Below are 14,043 nucleotides of genomic sequence, written 5' to 3' on the forward strand. Positions count from 1 at the left end.
CAGAGGATCTTGCTGTGACTTATGTTGGAAGGTGTTCTATGTTTTCCTTTGAAGTGAAGTGAAGTGAAGTGAAGTGAAGTGAAGTGAAGTGAAGTGAAGTCGCTCAGTCGTGTCTGACTCCTTGCGACCCCGTGGACTGTAGCCTACCAGGATTCTCCGTCCATGGGATTCTCCAGGCAAGAATACTGGAGTGGGTTACCATTCCCTTCTCCAGGGGATCTTCCAGACCCAGGGATTGAACCCAGGTCTCCTGGATTGGAGGCAGACACTTCAACCTCTGAGCCACCAGGGAGGCCCATGTTTTCCTTAAGAGTTGGAAATCAGAGAAATTACGGAAATAATCCCATTCATCATTGCAACAAAAACAATAAAATACTTAGGAACAAATTTACATGAAGAAACGAAAGACCTGTATATACAGAACTGTAAAACATGATGAAAGGATTTTCCAGGCAAGAATACTGGAGTGGGGTGCCACTGCCTTCTCCAGGGGAACTTCCTGACCCAGGGATCGAACCCAGGTCTCCCGCATTGTAGGCAGACACTTTACCATCTGAACCACAAGGGAAGCCCAAAAGAAATCAAAGATGGTACAAATAGATGGAGAAATATACCATTTTCTTGGATTGGAAGAATCAATATAGTGAAAATGAGTATACTACTCAAAGCAATCTATAGATTCAGTGCCGCTGCTGCTAAGTCGCTTTAGTCGTGTCTGACTCTGTGCGACCCCATAGATGGCAGCCCACCAGGCTCCCCCGTCCCTGGGAATCTCCAGGCAAGAACACTGGAGTGGGTTGCCATTTCCTTCTCCAATGCATGAAAGTGAAAAGTGAAAGTGAAGTCGCTCAGTCGTGTCTGACTCTTAGTGACCCCAGGGACCGCAGCCTACCAGGCTTCTCCGTCCATGGGATTTTCCAGGCAAGAGTACAATCCCTATCAAACTACCAAATATATTTTTCACAGAAACTAAAACAAATAATTTCACAATATATATGGAAACACAAAAGACCCTGAATAGCCAAAGCAATCCTGAGAAAGAAGAATGGAACTGGAGGAATCAACCTGCCTAACTTCAGACGATACTACAAAACTACAGTCATCAAGACAGTATGATACTGTCACAAAGACAGAAATATAGATCAGTGGAGCAAAATAGAAAGTCCAGAGATAAATCCACCCACCTATGGACATTTTATCTTTGACAAAGGTGGCAAAAATATAAAATGGAGAAAAGACAGTCTCTTCAACAAGTGGTGCTGGGAAAACTGGTCAACTAGGTGTAAAAGAATGAAAACTATAATACTTTCTAACACCATTCACAAAAATAAACTCATAATGGGTTTAAGAGGGTTAAATGTAAGACCAGAAAGTCTTGTTCATGGTATCTTTAAATATTACTAATACTGCTTTCAGTAGTTTTGTCTAATGATTGTAATTGAGGTATATCATAAATGTTATTCCAGCAAGCTATAAAACTCTTACCATTGCTAAGAGTTGTTCTTCAGTTGCTGAGTCATGTTGAACAATTTGTGACTCCATGGGCTGCAGCACATCAGGATTCTCTGTTCTTCACTGTCTCCCACAGTTGGCTTAAACTCATGTCCATTGAGTCACTGATGCCATCCAACCATCTCATCCTCTGTTGCCCCCTTTTCCTCCTGCCCTCTGTCTTTCCCAGTGTTGGCTCTTTGCATCAGATGGCCAAAGGACTGGAGCTTCAGCTTTAGCATCAGTCCTTCCAATGAATATTCAGGGTTGATTTCCTTTAGGATTGACTGATTTGATCTCCTTGCAGTCAAAGGAATTCTTGAAAGTCTTCTCTAGCATCACAGTTCAAAAGCATCGATTCTTCAGTGCTCAGCCTTCTTTATGGTCCAACTCTCACATTCATATGTGACCACAGGAAAAACCATAGCTTTGACCAGAAAGACTTTTGTCAGTAAAGTGATGTCTCTGAACTTTTAATACACTGTCTAGGTTTGTCATAGCTTTTCTTCCAAGGAGCAAGCATCTTTAAGTTTCATGGCTGTGGTCATTGTCTGCTGTGATTTTGGAGCCCCTAAAAATAAAGTCTGTTACTATTTCCATTTTTTCCCCATCTATTTGCTGTGAAATGATGTGATGGGATGCCATGATCTTGGTTTTTTGAATGCTGAGTTTTAAGCCAGGTTTTTCACTTTCCTCTTTCACCTTCATCAAGATGCTCTTTAGTTTCTTTCTTTCTGCCCTTAGGGTGCTATCTTCTGCATATCTGAAGTTGTTGATATTTCTCCCAGCAATCTTGATTCCAGCTTGTGATTCATACAGCCTGACTAACAGCAAAGGCATTAAAAAAGAAAAATAGTGTAACTCTGTTAACATTAATCCAATCATCCAACTTAGTTTTATCTTTCATAATGATTCATATGCAAATTTTTTATGTGTCAAACATTTCTAAGTTCTCCATATGAGAACTAGAGCCTCCCTAAGTGAAAGAAAGAAAGTGAAGTCATTCAGTCGTGCCCGACTCTTTGCGACCCCATGGATAGTAGCCTGCACCAAGCTCCTCTGTCCATGGGATTTTCAAGGCAAGAGTACTGGAGTGGGTTTCCATTTCCTTCTCCAGGGAATCTTCCCAACCCAGGGATTGAACCCAGATCTCTCACACTGTAGACAGATGCTTTACCATCTGAGCCACCAGGGAAGAGCCTCCCTAACCTCCTGCCAGTTTCCACCTCTGAGAGAAAACCACTTTCAATTCTTTTAACTGATTATTAGATTTTAGTGCCAAATATCATAGAGCATGGGTTTCTCAGGTGGTGCTAGTGGTAAGGAATCTGCCTGCTAATGCAGGTGACATAAGAGATATGGGTTTGATCCCTGGGTTTTGAAGATCCCCTGGAGGAGGGCACGGCAACCCACTCCAGTATTCTTGCCTAGAGAATCCCCATGGACAGAGGAGCCAGTCTCAGTCCATAGGGTCGCAGAGAGGCTAACACCACTGAAGTGACTGAGGACGCACACATATGTTATATAGCATGCTTCTATAGCAACCTTTTGTTTTCTCACACTTAGGCATTATTTGGAGATCAGCCCTGGGTGTTCTTTGGAAGGAATGATGCTAAAGCTGAAACTCCAGTACTTTGGCCACCTCATTCGAAGAGTTGACTCATTGGAAAAGACTCTGATGCTGGGAGCGGTTGGGGGCAGGAGGAGAAGGGGACGGCAGAGGATGAGATGGCTGGATGGTATCACCAACTCGATGGACGTGAGTCTGAGTGAACTCGGGGAGATGGTGATTGACAGGGAGGCCTGGCATGCTGCGATTCATGGGGTCGCAAAGAGTCAAACATGACTTAGCAACTGAACTGAACTGAACTGAACTGAAGCATTATTTATGGACATGACTCTATGGAAGATGAGTAATGTTTTGTTACTCCTGACTTCATGCCACACAGATGCATCTGATTCCTCATCACAAATCTGTATGAAAGTCAAGAAGCAACAGTTAGAACTGGACATGGAAAAACAGACTGGTTCCAAATTGGGAAATGAGTACATCAAGGCTGTATATTGTCACCCTGCTTATTTAACTTATATGCAGAGTACACCATGCAAATGCCAGGCTGGATGAAGCCCAAGCTGGAATCAAGATTGTCAGGAGAAATGTCAAAAACCTCAGATATGCAGATGACATCACCTTTATGGAAGAAAGAAGACCCAAAGAGCCTCTTGATGAAAGTGAAAGAGGAGAGTGAAAAAGTTGGCTTAAAACTCAACATTCAGAAAACTAAGATCATGGCATCTGGTCCCATCACTTCATAGCAAATAGATGGGGAAACAGTGGAAACAGTGGCTGACTTTATTTTGGGGGGCTCCAAAATCACTGCAGATGGTGACTGCAGCCATGAAATTAAAAGACACTTGCTCCTTGGGAGAAAAGCTATGACCAACCTAGACAGAATATTAAAAAGCAGAGACATGTCTTTGCCAGAAAAGGTCCATCTAGTCAAAGCTATGGTCATGTATGTATGTGAGAGTTGGACTACAAAGAAAGCTGAGCCCTGAAGAATTGATGCTTTTGAACTGTGGTGCTGGAGAAGACTCTTGAGAGTCCCTTGGACTGCAAGGAGATCCAACAAGTCCATATTAAAGGAAATCAGTACTGAATATTTGTTGGAAGTACTAATGCTGAAGCTGAAACTTCAGTACTTTGGCCACCTGATGCAAAGAACTGAATCATTGGAAAAGACCCTGATGCTGGGAAAGATTGAAGGTGGGAGGAAAAGGGGAATGACAGAGGACAAGATGGTTGGATGGCATCACAGACTCGATGGACAAGCTCCGGGAGTTGATGATGGACAGGGAGGCCTGGCGTGCTGCAGTCTCTGGGGTCGCAGAGAGTTGGACATGACTGAGCGACTGAACTGAACTGAACTGAACTGAATATAATTTTGAATAACTTAGTAGTGTCTATATTATGTTATTATGACTGAGGTTGCTATTTATAGCTGACTTGGTAGCATTCCTGGTTTTGGCTTGTGTTGATCCTCTCATCTGTGTGTTTGTATAACCAGCACCATGGTCAGCATCACATGACCACACAGTCTCTCACGTGATAGCCCTTTACAATGACATACGTCCCCACCAAACCAAACCTCTGGAAAATGCCATTGTATTTTGTTTCCATATAATTTCAAGTATGCTATATCAGTGGAATTTGTATTTTGAGATTGGCTTTATGTACTCAACCTAGTACCTTCAAGAAACTTACAATTGTTGCACACACACATATATAAAACTCATCCTTTGGGCTGTTGAATAGTATTTCCTGTTATGGATGCAGTTTGTTAAACTGTACACATATTGGTAGATTTTTTTTTTCAAGTTTTTGCTTTACAGAAAAATCCTCTATAACATTCATGCACAGGTTTTGTGTGGAGGTAGTTTTTGTTTTTCTGAATAAATGTCTAGAAGCGTAATTTCTGGGTCATATAATGCACTTCTTTTTGTGAAAGGAGTAAGAAGTGATTCCTTTTTTGGAGGCAGGTCATACAAGTTCTGAGATCCACGTTGCACTGTGAAATTGGCTAAATTTTACTAATTACATCTTTAAAGGACTGGAGTAAGAAATCATTACAGGAGCAGACCTGCTTCCATTCCACAGGGTTGAGAGGCCCTGGAGAAACTTCTTTTGGTTGAGGCAGGTGTAGAATCAGACTACAAGCCAGCCACATCATAGAGTTCTGGAATTGGTACTTTGGGACAAGCCCACAGCCACAGATTCTTCCTGGGGTCTGTGAGTTTGCCTAGGGCTCCCAAACTGGGGTTCACCATGAATGAGGTCAGGGGCCCAATGGAGAGAATAGTGGCCCCAAGTTCTAGCCAAATAAGGAGCAAGTTTATTTCTATTAGGTTTGTTCACTCTCTCTGAAAACATAAGTAACTCCTCACTCTCCATGAGCCTTCTCTGTCTGAATTCTATTTCACCATCAGAAGCAGAAACTGTCTAGAATGCAGAAGCAGATTACAATTTCACAAACATTTCACATCATCATAGGCACTTCCTCTTACATCTTGGGAGGTGGGGCTTCTCTCCTCTCCACCAAGCACAGATGTTCTGGTTTTCCCTAGGACACATTTGGACACAGCAGGCTCCTCAGGCCTCTATGATGCCCATCCCTGCCTTCTGGGTCCACCCTCCTCCTCTTTGCCTGCTGCTGACTCTGCTGCTGGGACTCACAGGTAAGTATTCCTTTGGGTAGAATCTCCTTTTTCCTGCCTTCTGGACCTTCACTGCCCCAGTACTTTTAGGGTCTCCATGTAAACATGAGTGCTCAATCCATGCTACAGAAGTCCAAGGGGTAGACATTATCTGAGAGCATAAAATCAGGGATCTGAGTGTTTTCTCTGTGGATCCATCACCTGCAGCCTATTACCAGAGGCTTCCAAACAGATACTTCAAACACCAACCATGACGGATTTGTGCATATTATCTAATTCTTACAATGTCCCAGTGTGATAACTATTAACAGTGAACTGCAGATGGGGAAATTGAGGCAGAGAGTAACTTGACCAAAGTCACAATGTCATCTAAGGCAGTAGAGCACAAGATTAAAATCCAGGATGTTCAGCTGCAGAATTGATTCTTTGAGCCATGTTGTGCTGCTCAGCTTCTCAGAGGAGCCTAATTGCAGAAAAATCAGAAAACAGAGAAGTAAATAATAGGTAAGTCATCACACACCATGCTACTCATTTAAAAATCTTACAGTGTGTACTCCCAAACTTTTGTTGGTGATGTGTTAGATGGTTCCTATCTGCTAACTTTTTTTTAAAACTGGGCTTTAAACATCTGTTATAATGGTGTTTGATCCTCAAAACAGCTTGTACACTATCATGCTAGGCTACACTTTAATACATGTTTGTGGATGCATGATATGTGTATGTTTATGTATGTGAATGAGTGGGTATGAGGAAGTGTTCTCAGAAATGAGATTTCAGAAAGACTTCCTTATTTTTCCCATGAGTCATTTTTCACTCTACATGAAATGACATAGACAAATAATTAGTTTCTGCTGCCTTTCAGCAACAACTCTCCTTTTAACTTCTCTATATATTTATCCTTGGAAAAGTGAAAGTGTTAGTTGCTCAGTTGGGTCTGACTCTCTGCGACACTATGGATTGTAGCCCACCAGGCTCCTCTGTCCATGGAATTTTCCAGGGAAGAATACTGGAATGGGTAGCCATGCCCGTCTCCAGGGCATCTTCCCAACCCAGGGATCGAACCCAGGTCTCCTTCATTCCAGGCAGGTTCTTTATCATCTGAGCCACCAGGGCTTACCCTTCCTCAAACTCTTAAGAAAACTTGGTTCTTGGTAAATGGGTAGAATTTTGTGCGTACCCATCTTGGAGTCCCCTCTTTCGTGCTGGATAGGGGTGAGGAAGAAAGGAGGGGATTAAAGACACCGAGACTCTTGCCTATATGATCTATATATTCATATCCATATCTGTAATTATATTTATATCCATATTTATAAGAATCCATATCATCTAATGCTCGTTGAAGCCTGTACACCTCAGGAAATCTATTGAGTAAAAACTATTCATTTTCTTGCACATTCGTCTTGTGCCAGACACTGTTGGAAATGCTCACAGTTGTTTACTCATGTGACATCAAATCCAAACTAGAGCCTCTGGTCACCCCTACCTTACAGAGAAGAAAACAGAGCAAGGAGAAGTTCAAGGTCACTCAGTGGTAAATGGTAGAGGTATGGTTTAAATTCAAGCAATCTGATACTAAAACTCATGAGTTTAACCTTTGGTCTTCTTGATGCTGTGGCCCTGCTTCTATCTCACGATCATGAGATTTCAGCCACTTCTGTCAATAAGTTGCAGAGTGGGGAGTGTGGGGAAGAGGGTTTGTGGTTTTCTTCTTCTGGGCTCTTCTGCTTCTTGCATACATACAAGTCACTTTTGTTTTCCCCAAGTCATATATTCATTCTGGCATTTGGTTGACAATACACTACTGAGGACATAGAAGCAACTAGAACATTTGAGGTTATGATATACATGCAAAAAAGAAGACGTAAAAATGGCTAGCACCTGGACAGTAGCTAGTAGAGATAAGAGGGGAAAAATTCAGGTTCTGGGTGCACGCTGAAGAGGATTTTCTGATGCATAGGATGTGTGGTGGGAGAAAAGACTATGGCTTTGAGATTTGTGCATCTAGAAGAAGTATGGTGGCTCAGCTGAGATACAGAGGGTGGCAGGGGTTGGGAGGAGATTCAGTTTGGTTTCAGATGTTGTTAACTGTGAGATATCTATTTCTATCTAAAAATCATGACAAGTGGATAGTTGGACAAGCAAGTTCAGAGGAAAGACCTGGGCCAAAGATGTAAATTAAAAAATTATTGATTTATGATTGTAGACATTTTTTTTTCCTATTCCTTGATTCTCTGATCCCTCTTCTCTACTCCCTCCATTTCTCTCTCCAACTTTTTTTCATGTTTCTTCCCGTTTTTATCTTAGCAGTTCACCTTCCCCAACCTCAGTCTTCTTTTTCAGACTTTAAAAACTAAACCATTTGATGATGTTGACACATCACAGGACCTTCCCTGTAATAGGATGCACTCTTGTTAGGAGGCATGCTGCTGCTGCTAAGTCACTTCAGTCGTGTCCAACTCTGTGTGACCCCATAGACGGCAGCCCACCAGGCCCCCCCACCAGTCCCTGGGATTCTCCAGGCAAGAACACTGGAGTGGGTTGCCATTTCCTTCTCCAATGCATGAAAGTGAAAAGTGAAAGTGAAGTCGCTCAGTCATGTCTCACTCTTAGCGACCCCATGGACTGCCACCCACCAGGCTCCTCCGACCATGGAATATTCCAGGCAAGAGTGCTGGAGTGGGGTGAGTGGGTCATTGCCTTCTCCGGTTAGGAGGCATAATTGGTTACAAATAGTGCTTAAGCAAAAGTCACTCAGTTGTGTCCGACTCTTTGCAACCCCATGGACTATACAGTCCATGGAGTTCTCCAGGCCAGAACACTGGTGTGGGTAGCCTTTCCCTTCTTCAGGGAATCTTCCCAACCCAGGTCTCCTACATTGCAGGCAGATTCTTTACCAGTTGAGCTACGAGGGAAGCCCCAAATAGTGCTTAGTGGGTGGACTTGTCAGTTCACACTCTGCTCAGGTGAACCACACATGTTCTTCCTAAAGAGTAGGGAAGAAATAGAAAAAAAAAAAAAAAAAACAGGATTTGTTTGTGGCATCAAAACAACTTGTTCTTTTGATTTACATCCCAGCAATTAGGCTTATGCATGTTTAATAGGATATTTCAGATAAGAAAGAATGTGTTTGTATTTCTCTGTATCTCCTGAAACTAGATAGTCAGTGAGGCAATGAAATTAACCTGGAAAATTTGTTCAGTTCAGTTCAGTCGCTCAGTCGTGACCAACTCTTTTCGACCCCATGAATTGCAGCACGCAAGGCCTCCCTGTCCATCACCAACTCCCAGAGTTCACTCAGACTCACCTCCATTGAGTCAGCAATGCCATCCAGCCATCTCATCCTCTGTTGTCCCCTTCTCCTCCGGCCCCCAATCCCTCCCAGCATCAGAGTCTTTTCCAAAGAGTCAACTCTTCACATGAGGTGGCCAAAGTACTGGAGTTTCAGCTTCAGCATCATTCCCTCCAAAGAAATCCCAGGGCTGATCTCCTTCAGAATGGACGGGTTAGATATCCTTGCAGTCCAAGGGACTTTCAAGAGTCTTCTCCAACACCACAATTCAAAAGCATCAATTCTTTGGCATGACCCTTATTTTCAGTTTTGTTTTGTTTTGTTTTTGTTTTTGGCAGTTACAAACGTTTATTTTTACTTCAGTCTGATGGAGTTCGTCTCCAGCAAAGTCTGAATAAGCTCCTGTTGCTATTGGAGCCATAAACTATACAGGTGTGATCTGATGGCATATATATCAATGCTCTTGGGTCTAAGAAGGAAGTTTCTGTCTATACACTTGCAGGACTTCTGTTTTACATTTATTTAATTTTTTTAAAATTTTTTTATTTTTAAACTTTACAATATTGTATTGGTTTTGCCAAATATCAAAATGAATCCGCCACAGGTATACATGTGTTCCCCATCCTGAACCCTCCTCCCTCTTCCCTCCCCATACCATCCCTCTGGGTCGTCCCAGTGCACCAGCCCCAAGCATCCAGTATCATGCATCGAACCTGGACTAGGGACTCGTTCCATATATGATATTATACGTATTTCAATGCCATTCTCCCAAATCATCCCACCCTCTCCCTCTCCCACAGAGTCCAAAAGACTGTTCTATACATCAGTGTCTCTTTGGCTGTCTCATATACAGGGTTATTGTTACCATCTTTCTAAATTCCATATATATGCGTTAGTATACTGTATTGGTGTTTTTCTTTCTGGCTTACTTCACTCTGTATAACAGGCTCCAGTTTCACCCATCTCATTAGAACTGATTCAAATGTATTCTTTTTAATGGCTGAGTAATACTCCATTGTGTATATGTACCACAGCTTTCTTATCCATTCATCTGTTGATGGACATCTAGGTTGCTTCCATGTCCTGGCTATTATAAACAGTGCTGCGATGAACATTGGGGTACACGTATCTCTTTCAATTCTGGTTTCGTCAGTGTGTATGCCCAGTAGTGGGATTGCTGGAGGATATTTAGGGCTAGCTCACTGTGGTTTTAATTTGCATGTTCCAATTAGTAGTGATGTTGAGCACTGTTTTATATGCTTGTTGACTGTCTACATATATTCTTTGGAGAAATGCCTGTTCAATTTTTTTGATCATTTTTAAATTGAGTTGTTTGTTATTTTGTTGCTGAATAGTAGGATTTCCCTTTACAGTTGCTTTCTGTGCATCTCACATGTATTTATATTATGTGTTTATGTTTTCATTTGTCTCCAGGCATTCTCTAATTCCCCTGGTGATTTCATCTTTTACCTACTGATTTTTTAAGAGAATGTTGTTTGATTTTTATGTATTGGTGAATATCTTATTTCTGTTTCTGTTATTGATCTAATTTGATTTTTCAAACTGTTTGACTGGTGAGTTGCTTGAATAACCCTCATTCAGATTCCATTAATTTGCCTCCTCATTCATCCTGTGTGACAATGACACATACATAGATTTTTGTTATGGCAACTGGTTTCTGTAACTGTCAGGACAGATATGTGTGATAGATAGAAAATAATCCCCCAACATAGGAGGAGCAATCAAAATTGTGAAGTAGGAGAAGCTCACCTTCTCCCACAAATACTTCAAAAATACATTTACATACAGAACAATTTTCACAATATTTACTGAGCACTGGCAGAACTTAGACTTTTGAAATGGCAGGAAAATCTCCATGCAACCAGATAGGACAAAAGAAAAAAAGAAGAAAGTAAGACAGGAATCAGGAGGGGATCTGCACACCTTGGGGGGAACTGTGAAAGAGACAGGTTCCTGCACTCTAGGAAGTCTCCTCACCAGTAAGGATATAAGCTGGGACAGAGGGGGAGCTTCAGAGTCTCAGAGGAGAATACAACACCTGGTTTGCAGTAGCTAGACCAGACAGAGACTTGCACAGATGGTCAGTGCCATTGATCAGCACTCCCCAGCCTGAGAAAATCATGGGCCCATTGGGTGGGAGCTGGGTGCTTGTAGCTCAGGATTCAGAGATCAGACCCTGGCAAAGGATTGTGTGGAAATAGCCTGAAGGTGCAGGAGCCTGATATGACCTCACCTGAGGGTGTATTGTTTGAGGGGTGTGCAAGGGGAGGGGTAGGACCCACCATTTTCTCTGCTCTCAGGTGGCAAGATACTGCCTACACAGCTCCAGGAGGTATCACTAGTCACTCCTGCCAAGCCCTTGTTTAGAAGTAGTTGCACTCAGGAGGGCACTGTTGTGCCCTGGGGCTACAGGAATGGTTGACAGCTACGTCCACTCCCATAATGAGCTCCAAGGCATGTGTGAGTGACCACCACTACCATGAACCCAAGAACAAGGCACCAGCCACCACATCTGCACACCCCCATCAAGGCAATAATGGTGAACATACGCTGAGGGAAGAGGTGGCAGGCATCCACACTGAAAATAGCCTCTGCACCAAAAATATTAAACCCACACAAACTACGCAGGGATGCTCCCCAAGAAATAGTCCTTCAAGACCACAGTAGATATCTTTTCTTCTAAACTCACAGAATAAGAAAAGTATAGGTAAAATGAAGAGGCAAAGAATCAATTCCAGTTAAAAGACCAAGAGAATTCCCCTGAAAGAACAAACAATGACAGACATTTTTAGACTAATAGACACTGATTTGAAAAGGGAAATAATGAAAATACTAAAAGAATTAAGCAGGCTATCAACGGAAATGCAAAATATTGTAAAAAGGAACTAGAAAAATCATTTTCTGAGATGAAAAGTGAACTAAAGGCAATGAATAGCAGAAAAAATTATGCAGAAGAACAAAAAAGTGATCTGGAAGATAGAATAATGAAAATCACCGAGTCAGAAAAGTATACAGACATTCAAGCAAAAGGAAACCAAAGCAATAAAAGCAATTTAAAAAATATGAGACTTATGCAATAACAAAAAGCTTGAAAACCTACACGTAATAGAGATTCCAGAAAGGAAAGAAAGAGAAAGGGGAGTCAAAAATTAGAAGAAATTAAGGCTAGGAACTTCCCAAATCTAAAGAAGGAAACCGGTATTCAGGAACAGGAAGCTCAAAGGGTCCCAAATACCATAAACCCAAACAGATCTATACCAAGGCATATTAAAATAAAAATGGCAAAAGTTAGAGAATTCTAAAAGGTAGCAAGAGATAAACAAAGAGTTAACTACAAGGGAACCCTCAAAAGGCTATCAGCAGATTTCTCTACAGAAGGATTGCAGGCCAGAGGGGGTGGCAAGACATTGATTCAAAGTCCTAAAAGGGAAAAATCTGCAACCTAGGATCTTCTACCCACCAAGATATTTATTTAGAGTGGAAGGAGTGATAAAGAATTTTTCAGACAAGCAAAGCTAAAAGAAAACATCAATTCTAAACCTATTCTAAAAGAAACATTGAAAAGTCTTCACTACCTAGAAAAGGAGTATGAACATATAGGAAAGAGTAAATCACAATTGAAAAACAGATCACCTAAATAAGCTAATACACATATTTTAAAATAAAAATTCTGTGGAAGTGATGATAAAGACAGTGAACAGCAAAAGGATTAATATGAAGATGTAAAAGGGGACATCAGAATCATATTGATGAAATGTAGGGAAGGAGAGTAGGAAAATATACCCTTAAAAAATTTCCTAGAAAGTGTTTGAACATATATGACTATCAGTCTAAGGCAAGTAGATATATGATGAGGTTAACATACTTGAGAAACATGGTAAACACATATCAAAAACATACAATAGAGTCACAAAAACCAAAAACATGAGTATAATATAAAAGAAAATCATCAAACCACAAAAGGGAAAAGAAAGAGACAATATAGAAATATAAAATTGATGGGAAAACAAGGCATAAATTGATAATAAATACATATTTATCAATAATTAATTTAAATATCAATGGAATGAATGCTCCAATCAAAAGACACATAGTGGCATATTGGATTTTAAAAAGTAAGAGCCTACAGTATGCTGCCTTCAGGAGATTCACTTTAGGGCAAAAGATACACATCAATTGAGAGTAAGGGGATGGAAAAAGATATTTCATGCAAACAGAAATGGCAAGAAAGCCGAGGTCACAATACTCACATCAGACAAAACAGACTTTAAAACAAAGGCCATAAAGATAAATAACAAGGCCACTATACATTGATAAAAGAATCAATATAAGAATAGGTTTTAATATTTATCAAAATATATGCATCTAATATACCAATCCCAAAGAAAGGCAATGCCAAAGAATGCTCAAACTACCGCACTCATCTCACAAGCTAGTAAAGTAATGCTCAAAATTCTTCAAGCCAGGCTTCAGTAATACATGAACCGTGAACTTCCAGATGTTCAAGCTGGTTTTAGAAAAGGCAGAGGAACCAGATCAAATTGCCAACATCCTCTGGATCATGGAAAAAGCAAGAGAGTTCCAGAAAAACATCTATTTCTGCTTTATTGACTATGCCAAAGCCTTTGACTGTGTGGATCACAATAAACTGTGGAAAATTCTTCAAGAGATGGGAATACCAGACCACCTGATTTGCCTCTTGAGAAATTTGTATGAAGGTCAGGAAGCAACAGTTAGAACTGGACATGGAACAACAGACTGGTTCCAAATAGGAAAAAGAGTACGTCAAGGCTGTATATTGTCACCCTGCTTATTTAACTTCTATGCAGAGTACATCATGAGAAATGCTGGGCTGGAAGAAGCACAAGCTGGAATCAAGATTGCTGGGAGAAATATCAATAACCTCAGATATGCAGATGATACCACCCTTATGGCAGAAAGTGAAGAGGAACTAAAAAACCTCTTGATGAAAGTAAAAGAGGAGAGTGAAAAAGTTGGCTTAAAGCTCAACATTCAGAAAACAAAGA

General features: G+C 41.1%; 1 protein-coding gene across 1 annotated transcript in view; it reads left to right on the forward strand.

The window, feature by feature from the left end:
* The first annotated feature begins 5,598 nt into the window (after window positions 1-5,598).
* The window catches only part of LOC104986089 (tyrosine-protein phosphatase non-receptor type substrate 1-like), a 10,790-nt gene continuing 2,345 nt past the window's right edge, over window positions 5,599-14,043 (forward strand). Inside the window, exon 1 of the mRNA XM_010836526.1 lies at window positions 5,599-5,727. Within this exon, the coding sequence (XP_010834828.1) occupies window positions 5,652-5,727 (76 nt within the window). The 5' untranslated portion in view covers window positions 5,599-5,651. The remainder of the gene's footprint in view (window positions 5,728-14,043) is intronic.

The sequence above is a fragment of the Bison bison genome, unplaced genomic scaffold (genome assembly GCF_000754665.1).
Source record: "Bison bison bison isolate TAMUID 2011002044 unplaced genomic scaffold, Bison_UMD1.0 scf7180017864063, whole genome shotgun sequence".
NCBI lineage: Eukaryota > Metazoa > Chordata > Mammalia > Artiodactyla > Bovidae > Bison > Bison bison.